Source organism: Struthio camelus, chromosome 2 (assembly GCF_040807025.1).
Source record: "Struthio camelus isolate bStrCam1 chromosome 2, bStrCam1.hap1, whole genome shotgun sequence".
NCBI lineage: Eukaryota > Metazoa > Chordata > Aves > Struthioniformes > Struthionidae > Struthio > Struthio camelus.
In genome coordinates this window covers 64,601,433-64,615,917 of record NC_090943.1, presented here as the reverse complement: position 1 = coordinate 64,615,917, position 14,485 = coordinate 64,601,433, and the positions used below count along the sequence as shown (strand labels likewise).

The following is a 14,485-nucleotide window of genomic DNA, read 5'->3' as shown; positions in this document are numbered from 1 at the left end:
GGATTTGCACAGAATTGTCTTGGTGGGTTGGTCTGGGAGTTATATTGGGTATATACTTAGGACAGCGGGTTGTGGAATTATAGCTGTTGCAATTGTCTGCTTGTTAAATATTACACTGGTATCATCTTGTTATAACTTATATTAGCCTTTTGCAGCTACAAGAGTCCGCTCAGCCGGCATCCAGACGAACCTAATCGGTGAGGGGGAGCAAAAGGATTAGGTCCAACTGGGTCGTTCTGTTGTAATAACAATAAAGTTGATTTGGTTAATACAGTGGCACGGTTTCTAGTCTATGGCCGCTGCTTCTGCGCCGCGACACAGGACCATTGCAGCGAGCCACTGCTGTCCCTGGTTCCTTATCCCCTGCGTGACTTGATGCATGTCGGCCGTGGGAAGGGGAGCTCTTGCTGCCTGCGGGCAAGCGCTCTTGTCGGGTCCATCCCCATCTGCCACTCAGCGTGGCTTTTAGGCACAGGCTCGATGGGGCTGCTCGCCAAGGTTGGGGCCTCTTCTATCACCCCCGCTTTAGCAGACCTTGTATTTGCCCCTCTAGGCCCTTGTCTGAGCCGGTACGGGGGTTGGAAGAGGGGGTCTCTGGCTCGGATCACCTCCTACGCTTTGTTTAGCGTGTTTAACTGACTGACCTGGGAGTAGAGGGACCCTGGCAATCCAAGAAGGTGACTTCTGGTCCTGTGTGTGTCGTGTACACCCTTCCTCCAAGTATGCCCTTCCCCTGGGCCCCCCGGCCGTGTGGTGAGGGGGAGTCTTTCTGGCACCAGGGCTTGGGACTGCTGCTGCTTCCTTCTTGGCCTCCCCTTTTTGTCCTCCACCTGTCAGGGACCCCACGGTCTCCAGTGGAGCCATTCCCTCACCCAGGCCTCGACCGGTTCAGGCACAGCCCCGGCTGCTTAAAGAAGCCTTTACAGGGTCGTCCTGGGGTGCAGCGGGCCCATAGCCCTGCATGGCCCCGATCCACAGCTCTTCCAGAGGTGTCAAAGTCGGGGCTCACGGGTTATGAGTCTCTGCTTTTGGACTCACATCAGCGCAGCAGCACACAGACAGGCCGGGGCCTCCTGGATCTCTGTCCAGGGCATCCCTGCTCGCTTGTCTTGGAGATGCTCACAGGCTGCCAGCTCCCTGATTCTTATCCCCCTTCCCACAGTGGTGCAATGCGCCGGGCAAGTCACGTGCCGCCTCCCCCCTCTGCAGGGCTTGTTCTCCCCACAACCACTGCAGCTACCTCCCTCACCGGCGCGGCCTCTTGTAGCGGAGGGCTTTCCTCACCCTCTGAATCCCAGCTCTCCCCGTGCCACGTCTCCAGGCCCCAGTCAGTCTGACCCAGGGCTGCTACTTCTCTCTGCTTCAGTCTGACCCAGGGCTGCTACTTCTCTCTGCTCTAAGCCTTCTCCCAGAAGCAGCATTGCAGCCCGGCACCGCACCAGGGTGCTAGCGTCACCTGATGAGCCCAGCCTATGTTGTTTTGTGCAGTTCGTCAACACTGCTCTTTTCTCTTCCCCCGCAGCTTCTGCAGCACTGGCCGGATCAAACAACAGCTGCCGGAGAGCAGAGCATTCTGTTCTGCCTTTGGCTGACACCAAAGAAGAAGAAATGCCATTTTCCCAGTGGCTTTAAGCAGCGGGGAGAGGGGGAGCTTGGCTAAGAAGCTCATAATCCCCAGGATCCCTTCTGTGCTCCGACAGAGCTTGCACCCACAGACCGCTGCCTTCCTGCGTGCTCCAGGTGGCACTGTTGCTTCCCCGCACTTCAGCAAGGCAGCGTGGGCACCTCTCTGGCACTTGGCTCGTGGCTAATCCTGCTCAGATCGAAAGGAGGCAGTAGAGTCGCCTTCAATGCGAGGCATGATCGATCTGGGGAATACCCTCCATTCTCCTACAGCTGAATGAAGGAAGCAGGCACCTGTTCACTGCAGGGAGGCTTTGCACACAGAAGACTGGTAGGCCTTTTCTGAGTACATTTCTACCTTGGCTCCAAGTCACGCATCACCCGTCTACTGAATTCCACCGGGCCCCCCAACTGTACTGAAGGGTGAAGGCCTGCAGAGGAGAGTGAAGGTGGCCAGCAAGGCAGAGGCTGCACTGGAAATTGTTGGGACACACTAAGACTTCCTCTCCAGGAAAAATCTGTCAGAGCTCACTCCTAGCTATACAGGGCATCCTATTTAAAGCCCTTGAAGCTGTGTGATGTAGTGACAGCTGAACTGTTCCCAAGAAGTCCAGCTTCCTAGCAGTGTTCCCCAGCATTGCTACCTTTGCCGTGTTAGGACATGGACTAGAAACTGAGGGGGGGGGGGTTCAAACAGAGGTGTAGAGGTGATATGAAGAGGAGTGCTGCTTTGCAGCTGAGGCAGGGCTGTGGTGGTCCAGAGCCTGATGTGGGGGCTGACCCTTCTTGCCCTGGCTGGGGCCCTGCCTTGTCATCTTGGACCTGACCCTGACCTGCTGTTGTGGCTTCACCTTGCACCTGCCTCATCACCCTGGTTTTGCCTGGTGATCTGCACTGTTGCTGTAGCTGGCCACGCCCTCTGGGCCTGTCCTGCTTGGATGCTGTGGGAGAGGGCCCTTTCTGGTGATGCTTTGGCCTTGCACTCAGCTCCTGGCTCCCCATCCTTAGGGAGCAGCAGCTGGCCCTTCCTGGTCCCTGACACAGCCTGGGATGCTAGGGTGGAAATCTCTTGACAAGATTTGGGAGGTGCCCTCCCCAAGGGCCTTACTTGTATCATGGATGTTGTGACAGGTGTCGTGGAGTCACGGGTGCCTTGCACAACTGAGTATGCAGACCACTCGTCCTCCTTTTGGGCTGTAACGTTCTGCTGAGATGCAGTATTTGCCCCTGGACTGGAGGGGCTGTGTTCTCATGCCCCTGATCCCGTAGGCAGGGAGCGTGCTTTCTGTGAAACGCAACCTGGAGTGTTTCTCTCGGCCTGCGGAGCTGGTGCGCGCACGAGCAACTCGCACCGCAGAGCTGCGTCCCGGTGATTCAGCTACCAGAGCTCCCCACATCTGTCATGCAGCTGTCTTCAGGCAGCCCTGGGCTGGGAGCAACACGGCCCCAGCACAACCTCGGCAGGGACTCTCCTCTTTCTGTCCGCGTGCGGACCCAGGTTTGTTTCTCCTCTTTGTGCCCATGAGGCAAAAGCGGACAGAAAGGCAGCCTCCAATCACTGTCGGTGGTGTGGGTGTTTGTGTGTAGACGCAGGCTAGGCGATGCTTTGGGAGGTTTTGTTCGCTCTTTAGAGATTGACGAGGCAGCCTTGGTGGAGGCAACCCAGCGAGGCGATGCAGACAAACGCCCCAGAACGGCACTAGGAAACCGTCTCTGCAAGTGCCATTGCTTTCAGAGACTGCAGGAGAGCAGGCGAGCCAAAGGCCTGGATCTCCTCCTGCAGGCAAGGGGCACGCAGCACGGGGATGGGGACAGGGAAAGCAAGCTCTGCCCTCCCTCTGTGCTGCCTTGATGCTGTGCCAGTCTCGGCAGAAAGCCCTTTGCATGGTGCCCCCCGCTGAAGCAGCTCAGGGCAGCGAGGCTCCTGCTGCTGGAGGCGGGGCGGCAGCTCCTGTCTCAAAACGCTGCAGCCTGCCCGGCCCTTTCGGACTCTCCTGACTCTCTGCCAGGACGCTGCGTTTTCAGGAAAGCAACCGGCAAAGGCCCAGGCGGGAGCTGGGACGGGCAGCGGGAGAGGGGCTGCAGCTCCTGCTGACCCCCCTTCCCCCGCCCTCTCCCTTCCGCTTCCCGCCAGCAGCGCCAGGAGCCGCCCTCGGCTTCCGGGCCCGGGCGGGCGGCGCCGGGAGGTGTAGCCGTTGCCGGGCGCCGCCGCCATCATGCGCTTCCGAGCCAAGATCGCGGATCTCGCCTGCCTCAACCACTTCAGCCGTGAGCGAGGGGAGGCGGCGCGGGGGGGGGAGCGGGAGTCGTGCTGTCCGTCTGGTGTCTGCGTGTGGCTCGCAGCCGCGGCGAGGTGACCGCGGTGCTGCCGTTTGCTCCCGCAGGGGTGGTGAACACGGTGGCCAGGCTGGCCAAGAGCTGCACCCTGCGCCTCACTGCGGACAGGCTGTACTTCATCCTGTCGGATAAAGTGGCGAACGGAGGGGTCAGCGTGTGGTGCGAGCTGTGCCAGGTGAGTCGGGCCGAGGACTGATCGGTGGCAGGGGCGAGGGACTGCATTCACAGGGTGGCTTTGGCTGGGTGTTGTGGGGTTTCGGTGGAGGGTTTTGTTGTTGTTGTTGTTGTGCTTTTTCTGTGCTTGCAGTGGGCCTTCATCCTGGTGCCGCCTGTATCAGTTCCTGCAGACGACATCACGTGGAGGCAGGCTTCCTGCTGTGGCTGTTTGGTCCTACGCTTAAGATCCCTAACGTGAAACCTGCTTTTTTTTTTTATTTTCGGTTTGCTTTATTTACAGGGGAATTTCTTTGATGAGTTCCAGATGGAAGGAGTAGCTGCAGAGCACAATGAAATCTATTTGGAGCTGGTGCCTGAGAACCTGTCGAGAGCGTTAAAAACAGCCCAGAATGCTAAGACTGTGAAGATCAAGCTGACTAACAAACACTGTCCCTGTCTCACAGTAGCTGTGGAGCTCGTAAGTCCAAGTATGCTTTCGTTGTCATTAAGTAAAAACACTTTAGAACCACATGACAAGGCAGAGCAAGAATGGCAGTAGCATGCTTTCAGTACCCTTTTCTAATGTCCTTGTGACCTGATACCTTTCTTCTTTTCTTGAGAACATTGAAATCATTCCAGGGTGATTGTGTTCTCCTTGACGCTTATCAGTGCAGGAGGCTTCAGTGTAGTGTTTGGCTTTTGGTTTTGTTTTTGCTTTTTCTACTGGTCTATTCCAAACGACTGTCTTCTGACATCTCCCGTGTTAGCGTCTCTGAACCGTGTAACTCTCTGCATAGCTCACAGGCGCCATTGACTGATGCCTCACAAGCCCTTCCTTATGCAAAAGGGAAATCCAAAGCAGAGCATCTGGACGTGCTAGTATTTCCCAGAGTGGGGTTGAAAATCTTGGCTTCAGAATTGAAGTCATGTTTTTAACTGCAAGAACGTTTTCTCTCTCACTCAAGCCGACCTTGTCAAGCAGCAGTCGAATTGTGACGCATGACATTCCAGTGGGTGTTATTCCCAGAAGATTATGGAACGACTTCAGAGAGCCCAGTGTGCCGGACTTTGACGTAAGCAACTGTTTTTATGGTCCCTGCTGACTGTGGAAGTTCTGAGGGGATGGTAGTACAAGAGTACGCTGCCAGTGGGCTGGGGGGAAGAGTTGGAAAGGGAAGGGCTGGAGCAGGTTGGGAGGTGGCTTCCACCATGACAAGGCGCTGTTAAAATATACCGGTTACCTGCTGTTGGTAGGAGGAGTGGGGGAAGGAAGGAGGAAGGGACTTTTATGGCAGGAGTATCTTGAAAACACAGATGTGTCTGTGCATGTTTCATACAGTTCATCTCTTTAGGTGTTTTTCCATATGATCCAAATATTCTCTGTCAGAAATTGATGGCTCACCTAGCAGAGTTAAATGAAAGTATATTTCCTCCTGGTTTTCATCTATGCTCTATCCGGTGTTGACTTTTTGTAGAGCCATGAAGGAAGGTCTTAGTGACAACATGCTCTGGTTTGAGGTTATAGACGTCATATACTTCCATGGCTAAGAGCATTTCATTCTCAAGACATGTGGTGCAGCAGAGGCTTGGATGCCTTTTGTTCTGTCGTGTCAGACTGACCCTGGTGCCATTCCAAAGCTGAATGCAGTTGCATGGGAATGCATATTCTCTTTCCTCATCGACTGGAGTGATGTTAACTGCTCAGTTACGTAGATAAGGGTACATGTGGGAACTTGATCTGCAGAAGCTATCTGTTTTGTATTTTGGGAGAGCTCTTCTAGCACAGACGGGATGAAAGAGTAGAAGGATGAATAACTTGCAACGAGTCTTTTGATATTTGAAGTGCTTGCTAGAGCAATGTTCCAGTAGTACAATGGGGAAAGCAGATCTTCTGTTCAAGGGTGATTTGCTGATTTGATTTAAATAGTGTGGTCCTTGCACTCAGTGAGTAGCAGATGAGTCCAAAATAAGGACAGAGTTGAAGGGAGACTAAGCATTGCATCCCCTTGTGAAACGGTTATGTGAATGCGGTTCTTGTGTCTTTTCAGGTCAGTATTTACCTACCAGCGTTAAAAACGATGAAGAGTGTGGTGGAGAGAATGAAGAACCTCAGCAATTGCATTGTAAGTTAAGCCAGGTCTTGTATCTAAAGAGCTTCAAGTGTGCGTCCTTGTAGCATCTTTCCCTGTTGCCCGAACTGGTGACCCCATATTGCATCTTGTAAGTGATGTGTTTGGGCCAGGTCACCCATTGAACTGAAGTCATCTGAGGACTGTGCAAGGGCTGAAGGGGAAGATGGCATTTATTTCAGGATGGACACTGAAGAGGTTGTCTTGGGCTTCCCAGAACATCATGCTCTTTGTACTGAGTCTTTGGAAGAAAGTGGTATTGTGCTGCTACAGGCAGCTTTCCTTCAGCTGATAGAGGAAACAGGTCCTGCAGGAAGGTGACTGAAGGCTTTCCAGGTGGTTTTGTTACACAGCTACCTGTGTGGTGAGTCTTATGTGAGATTTGTGTCAGGGAACTTCTGGTGCACTGGAGCCAGGCTTTGGAGGCAGTCCCCCTAACAGCTCATGACTGTCAGCTCGTGCTTTATGCTCTAACTGAGTGGGTCTCCAGGCCACCATGGTTTTCTGGAGCATTTGGGGGCCTCGCATTGAAAGAAGCCCTCTGCCATTGCTCCCGGGGAGTGGGGTGGTGGTAGTGCTTGCAGTCACAAGAACTGACAGGCCTTAAATAAACAAGTAGTTGTGAAATTTTGGACTAGCTTACTTGTATGCTGTTCACATCAATTTTGATAAACAAAAGTTTTCCACATACTGTGAATCCTGATGCTGAGCAAGTCTCAGTCTTACAAGGCTTGGAAGAGTTGAGAGGATAACACTGGCTTTCTGGCAGTTTTGCAGTCAGCCATCATACTGTAATTGTAAAAGTAACCCCAAATCTTTTCTCCTTTGTAAACCTCTTAGGGGGTTTAGTTTTTCTTCTCCTTCCCTTGCTTCTCCCAAGTCTTTGGTGGACCTGCTTACATACCCACAACTAAGCACAATGCATAACTGCTTTGTTTCCAGAGTTGAGAATCTCTTCTCGCACAGGATAGTTGTGTGGTGGAGTTAATTTTGGTGTGCAACAACACTCAGAAGAGGTAGCATATTGATGCATGGTATAAGTGTTCCTGAGTTCCTTACCTCCTCCTCCAAAGTACATGGATAGTAAAAGTAAATAAATAAAGTCTCTGTGAAACAGCTTTGATTGCACTGAGGGAGGATGCAGAGTGAAATTAAGGAGTCTGCTTTTCTCCAGATTTTGCGTTCAGTGATGTGAGAATGATTGGCTGTGCTGTTCTTTCATTGCTTTGGTCATTCGGGGGCGGAGACAAAAGGTGCTTTTTTCTTGCATGTTTTCCTGTTTTCCAAGAACGAGTATATCAAGTGTGACAGTTAAACATTTGCATTATCTGCACCCTGCTAGTGAACTTGGTCAGGATCAGTACTGCAAAAAGGGGCTTAGAAATTCTCTTCAATAGTATTATGGAATTTTGTGGGAGCATTCATCTGCAGGGATCCTGCATTGGCTAGGAAATTCTGCTTGTGAGAATCAGGCTTTCTAAAGTTGAGAAGACTTCTAATCACCGGAAATAAAGGCTTTAGATGTGTTGTAGGAATCTTCTGATTTGCCTGTCATTGGTGGAAGACAGTCAAGACAGTCTCCTTCTGCTTGGAAACTTTGTCAGGATGGAGTTTGAAGTCTTTCAACACTTCTCCAGGACTTCTATGAGTCCAAAGTCCTGTTTGGAGTTGCTGCTGTGGTGCAGCTGTTGACTGTTTTCAGGTTTTGCAGAGAAGCACTGCAACTGCAGATGAACCACTGCTGCATCCAGTTTTCTATGTATGTGTTGTGGGCTTTGCGTGTGCCCATTTCTGTTTACGAAAAAGCTGAAGGGAAATGCAGCAATCTTCCAGTCTTCCTTGTTTCGGTTTCCTATTTCTAAAGCTTTTTCCTCAGCACATGAAAGTCTCAAAGCTGGTACTTGTTCTGCAGGTACTAGAGAGGAATTGGATTTCTTTCTTTCTGTAATTTCAGGGAGGTTGGTCTAGGGTCCTTCACCTGAGTATGGTGAGAAATGCATTTTGTGGCTGAACATCTGAAGGTTTGAACCCTGTTTTAAAAAGTGCAGCTGAACGATCAGCTCACTGAAGCATTTCTGGAAGCTTGTGTTTGAACTAAGCTGTAGCTAATTCCTCTGTACTTCTCAAGTGCAAAAGCAGCTTGCCTAAAATTGAGATTGCTTATATTGCAGGTGATTGAAGCAAATTTGAGTGGAGAAATGAACTTGAAAATAGAAACAGACTTAGTATCTGTAACAACACATTTTAAAGACTTAGGAAATCCTCCCTGGGGTAAGTTGTCATATTCACTACCTTCCGTGTTTGTCTGGTCTTATTATTAGATGTGCTGCTGATTTCAATACACACCTTCTGCTAGTACTTAATTACAAAACGGCATTGGTGCTTTGAAGTCTTCAGATGGGATCCAGAAAAAAAAGTAGCCAGTGGCTGTTTGGTGTTTGTGGGGGAGTCTCTTCCAGTATCCTTTCCTTTGTAGAAAACTGGCTTTCTTTTCCTTGCACTGCTGTTGATTTAAAAAAAAAAAAACAACCCATTTCACAGGATCGCAGAATGGTTGCAGTTGGAAAGGACCTCTGGAGATCATTTAGTCCAACCCACCTGCTCAGGCAAGGTCACCTAGAGCAGGTTGCCCAGGACAGTGTCCAGGCAGTTTTTGAGTATCTCCAAGGATGGAGACTTCACATTTCAGTATCACTGATTGTCAGCTGTGTCCTTATGAATGTTGAAACCCCTTTTGAGCCTTGGCTAAGTGTCCTGTTTTTGTACTTGTAGCATCAGATGATGAATGTCAAAGCTCTGCTCAAGACAGAGACCTGGAAAGCATGGCTGAGGCACGCATAGACATCAAGAAGCTGCTGCAGCTGCTTGCGGGACAGCAAGTCAATCCCACAAAAGCTTTGTGCAGTAAGTTCAACAGCTCTACTTGTAAACTATAGTCAAGGAGGTGTCTGTTTGCCATATTTATAGTCTTAGCACAACAGCATAGCTTCCCTCTGACAGTTTGAAACTTGGCTATTTTTACTGTGCCTGAGAACTTTGAGTATTTCTGTATTTAGGTAGTGAGCTTCAGGCCTTAGGAGTTTGGAAAAAAACAAAACTTAAAAAATTAAGCCTAGCCCTTTAGAAAGTATCATGTTGAATACCCAGACTGACTAATCATGGAGGTCTTCACGTTTTCTTTGTTTCTGAAGTTCAACTGTTGTATTTGGGAGAGGTTTTGGTTTTGGAAAGTCTTAAAACAAAGTTGTGATAGGGAACTGACCGGCTCTCAGGTGTCACATGTCCTGACTTGCTCAGGTGCTTTCTTACATTTCCAACTGAATTGATTCTAATACCCAAGTGCATTTTATACGGCCAATGTTGCTACGCACAGAGAGAAACAAATGCATATTATTCCTAAGAAAAGTCTGTATAGGATTTTGTATTCTCTTTTGATAATGCTGTATGCTTCTGCCAAGAACTTCTGCCCTCCTAAGAAAGCCTCTGCATTATGTTCTAATGCAAACTCTTAAGAATTTTCCGGGGAAGATTTAAATCATAGAGATAGCATTATAAGCATATACATTACACACTTCCTTTTTGCCGTCAGCTTTCGTGGACACTCGGGGACTTCCATGTTAAGGATGATATCTCTAGTAAACCTATCAGGAGTGGTAGAAGCCTTGCATTCTTACGGTGGCATTCTGTAGAAGATGTCACTTAAATTATTTGCATCTTCCTTTAGACTGGGTTTGTCTTTTTCTCCCTCCAGATATTGTAAGTAAAAGGATTGTCCACTTCATCTTGCTCCATGAGGACGTTTCACTTCAGTATTTCATTCCGGCACTTGCATGAATGCTCTTGCATCTCGGTGGTTTTTCCAGTCCGAGGCCTTTTCCACAAAGTCTGAGACAAGTATGAGTCGCTGGAGCACTCTCATGCGATACACTGTTGGATGCAGGCATCAGCTGGTCATTATGTCTATTTTTATGAAGTTATCCAAAATACTTTCTCATGAAGAAGACCATTTTTGTGAAGAGTTGCTCCTATGAGAGAGATGCAGCATTGAGGAGCTGGCATATCTGAGTGTTATGGAGAGAAGAACTTTTTGAAATCTGTATGTGCTTTTAGTATGCTTCAAGCTATGGGAAAGGCAATGTAATATTTTTTCCTCTCCAACAAACATAAAGGCAGAATTGAACTCAAGAGTTGGTGCTGGATGTATTCGGTATCGGACAACACAGCTCCAAGTTAAAGGATCCGTAAGCAAGCTATTGTATCTATGTAGGGCAGGATAGCATTGTGCAGAGCTGGCAGGTTGGTATTTTTCAGGTGAAGGGAGCAGTTAGTCTTGGTGTGCTTGCAAATACAAACAGCCAGAGAAGGCTGGAGGAGAGGCAGTGACCTGGCAATGTTACCCTTCTTTGCCTTTTCCACCATTATGCAGACTTCTTGCCATGGTTTATATAAGGGTTGGCAGGGTATTCCTGCCAGCCCACAGCATTGTTCTAAACTCCATCATCCTCCAGGCTTGTGTATCACAGTAGGTGCTGTTTTATGTCTCGGGTACAGAAGAGAATAATACTTGAGCCTACTACCTGTCTGTGTAACAGCCTATCTATCCATTTGGGCTGTTTTCTTAAAGAATGAGGAAGGTAAAGAGGTGAATCGCTTGGTTCTTATATTTATATCTTGGGGAACGAGGCTAGCATCAGAGTTCTTAGCTGCTAAATTTTGCAGGTTTTGCAGATAACCTGAAACGCATCTGTCAAGTGTGGAGATAGTCAAATGGTCTGTGCTAGAGATGTAGCAAGAGGTGTGTTGTGTTCAGAACCAACTAACTGTTCATGTTGTTAATGCAACTCAAGAGTGAACGTCTTTTGCTGTACTGTATTACTGCCCTGATCCTCAGTTCCTTGTACCCCAATGTTCCAAGTCTTTTAAAACAAAAAAACAAAACAAAAAAACCCCGAAACTCTGGGTGCTTCTCAGCTAGCTGCTAGAAGTAACATCCCACGAGATGAGACCACTATTCTAGCCTGCTTGCTTAGACTTGTTCAGGTAACTGTCTGATCTGCTACTTTTTTCCATCCTGTCTCTGCCCAACCTCTGTGTCCAGATGTGTCACAGCATGCTCTGTTTTCTTTTCTTTCCCCTTTTTGAAAAACTGTTGTGGAATGGGCAGTCTGCCCCGGCATCTTACTTCTGCCCTCTGAACACCAAATGAGAACAAGATAGGCTCTAAAGGAGTACTACAGAGAATTAAATGTGCCGTAGGTAGCTGAAACGAAAAAATTGTGTTTGTGTCTAAACAGCTAAGTTCTTTAAAAGTTTTGCTGGTGTAAGACTAAGGATTGCTTGTCCCAGAACTGCACTTTAGGCCTACTGTAACTGGAAATAGTATAGGCTCTGCAGCTTTCAAATGAAGTCTCTCTGTCGTTGCAGGTGCCTAACTCCTCCTGGGAGTTAGGAACTTAGGGAAATTGTAGTGTCTTATGATGCTTAAAACAGTCTAAGGCTTTATTTCTGTTTTGAAAAAGTATTCTCACACCCTGTGCTCAAAGCGAGCATGCCCTTGTGCTGTAGACTGCACCAGAATAGGGAGCTGATCTTCATTAAAACTAACCATTTCTTACTCCACCTGTTCAGGAAAGAAGCTTATTTTTCTTTCTTTTATGCTAACTAACAAAGTCCCTAAATAGAAAGCATCTTCCAAATCCTGTTTCCGTAACCAACTACAACTGCTCCTGAAATCTGTATGTGATGAAAATCATTGTAAATCAAGTTAATGGATTTGTGTGGTAGGAGTTATATGGTAAATATTCCTGGCTTGTCTCCTGAAGATGGAGGAAAAACTGTCAGCTTATCTAATATATTGTACAATGTCTGCTCCATGAAAGTGGGCTTTGAAATCTGGATTTTCTCCTTTGGAAAACACACATTTCTTATCACCTGATGGAAATGGCTTTTTCTCATGTGGCATAAGAACCAAAAAATAACATTCAGATTACTCCATCAGCTGCGTTGGCTCTACAATTGCTGTTTTTAACAAGTGCTCACAATCCACAGTTGCGAGAAAATGTTTTTTAAAATAAAAAGGTAGGAGTAGTACTGGTATGGGTCAGCAATATGGTGTAAATATGCAGTGAGATGTCCGATTCATATTCTTGAGGTGAGGAGGCTGGACAGATGAGCAGAGGTGCTCTTCCAGCCCCCAGTGCTTTCCTGCCCTTCCCATGAAAATACAGCACAAGGTCTGGAATCTTCAACCCTCTTACCCAGTTGAAGCATACGGTGTTGATCAGAGGGAAAATAACGCTTAAATCTGCTGTCATCTGAATGTAGCTGTCAAGGTGCCGAGGGCACTAACAGCCCTGATCAGCCTCGCTGGGGGACTCCCTCCTGCCTGTGGGCTAGGGACACTGAGCTCACACCAGGGCACCCCATCCTGCCCTGAGCTATGTCATAGGTGGGCCTGGACCCACGCCCCGTTCCTGAATTGATATTTAGGTTTTGTGGATTGACCTTGGACCTGGCTTGTTCCCTTACCTTGCTGTGGCAAGTGGCTGTGGCTACCCTCTGCTCCTTGCTACCCTTCCTGCCTGGAGCAGCGCCACTCTTGCTTCTCCCTGCCTCCAGTAAAGAGAAAAACCATTTCTCACTGACAGCCCTAGCTGTTTTTTTATGGCCAACTTTTTTTTTTTTTAAGGTGGAAATTTCTTCTCCTGCCTTAAGCAGCGCTAATTTTGTTTGCACCAAGACGAAACTTAGAGTTAAGGCCACTGGATTTTGAAATAACTCCTAGATCATCAAGCTTTGCTCCAACACTCTTCTGCTAATGTGTTTTTAATCTGTTCGTCCTCATTCTGAAGAGCAGCAAATGATTTAATCAAAAGCAGAATTTGGTTGTGGTTTATCTATGGTATATATTTCATGATTGTGTGGTGGTCTGAAAGGAGAAAGTAAGTAATGCTTGCAACTGGTTCTATGTGAAAAACTGCTTTCTTGTAGCTGTGTGCAGAACTCCCTGTGAGGGCCTTTGAGGCTGCCAGGTAAGTGGGATTAGCTGGCTAGTTCTGAGACTTCCCCAGGGAGCCAGCTGGTGGCAGGTCTCTTGTCCTGCCTCATCGCCTTTCCTCCTGCTACATGCTCACAAGTGTATGTATCTTCTTCAACAGAGTTACTTTATTTCACTGTGACCATAGATATTTTATGATGTATTAATTACAACCTACTGTCTACAAGGTACAGTGGATGAAAGACTTCTATGGTTAGAGTGGGGTGAGACTGAAGTCTGTGATATTTTTGGCTTGATCCTATCTAAAATTTTGGGCAGAACAATCAACTCTCCTTGTTGAGTCAATGGGATACCAGCTCCCAAAAGTCTGCAGGCAGAGAGATCTGCTTTTTAGGTAAATGTTACTTCATGAGAACATTGTTTGCATAAAAAGCATACACATAAGAAATCCCTACGAAAAACTACTGACTGGGTAGACATGAGATTCAAACTCAGAGAGAAAAGAGGGGGAAGGGGGTATTATTTTTTCCCCTCTGTTATTAAGGGATTTAAATTCAGAACCAGAAGTAGGCTGCTCCTTTTACAGGGTCACTGGGCCTGTGGAAATCTCAGGTGTAAGCATTCATTTCACTGATGACTCTGCACCTCGTTCTGTCTCCAGAAGGGGTAGGAGAGGTTTTTCCTCTGTGTCTTTATTAGGAATGTTTGTTTGAATGCATGGGATGTTCAGCTTCGGGGTTTTCAGGATGAGTGTTTTTGCTTTGTCAGGAAAGAAAACGAATATAGGTATGGTATTACTGAGTGCCACGTTAAGGAAGGCGTTACTACTTGTCTTGCCTGGAGGTCATGGGATACTGAGTATCAGACAATGGTTTGGAGTCCTTAGCATTATGTTCTTGGTAACTGATTTCACAAGACTTCTAGCTCAAATGGCAAGTCTTGAAAGTGGAAAATTTGACATATTTGATATTTGTATTTTGCATGAAATATTGCAGAGTTAGGTTTCTGGATAAGTTTCCATCTTTTTCACCTTACGTTTCATTTGAAATACAAATGAAGTAGGAAGTGGGCTTTTAGCAGTTGTGTAATCTGTAAGTGAAGCTTTTAGAACTGGTGAGAGATCCTGGGTACTGTCTTGGAACTGTTCCTTTTTTGGGGTGGGAGAGGGGGAGGTGATAGTGCATATCAAGTATAGTATCAGTCTGACATGGAGCTATAAAGACAGATTAATTGTGGCTTAAAG

At 47.7% G+C, this 14,485-nt stretch overlaps 1 protein-coding gene across 2 annotated transcripts in view; it reads left to right on the top strand.

The window, feature by feature from the left end:
* Positions 1 to 26: 26 nt before the first annotated feature.
* HUS1 (HUS1 checkpoint clamp component) overlaps positions 27 to 14,485 on the top strand; it is a 33,329-nt gene continuing 18,870 nt past the window's right edge. Inside the window, exons 1-8 of one of the 2 annotated variants that reach the window (XM_068936101.1) lie at positions 27 to 3,891; positions 4,008 to 4,135; positions 4,418 to 4,594; positions 5,082 to 5,189; positions 6,165 to 6,239; positions 8,417 to 8,516; positions 9,018 to 9,149; positions 9,997 to 12,335. In XM_068936101.1, the coding sequence (XP_068792202.1) occupies positions 3,840 to 3,891; positions 4,008 to 4,135; positions 4,418 to 4,594; positions 5,082 to 5,189; positions 6,165 to 6,239; positions 8,417 to 8,516; positions 9,018 to 9,149; positions 9,997 to 10,079 (855 nt within the window). In that variant the 5' untranslated portion in view covers positions 27 to 3,839 and the 3' untranslated portion in view covers positions 10,080 to 12,335. Of the gene's footprint in view, positions 3,892 to 4,007; positions 4,136 to 4,417; positions 4,595 to 5,081; positions 5,190 to 6,164; positions 6,240 to 8,416; positions 8,517 to 9,017; positions 9,150 to 9,996; positions 12,336 to 14,485 lie in introns of those variants that run through there. The other variant, XR_011139777.1, reaches the window with a different exon arrangement.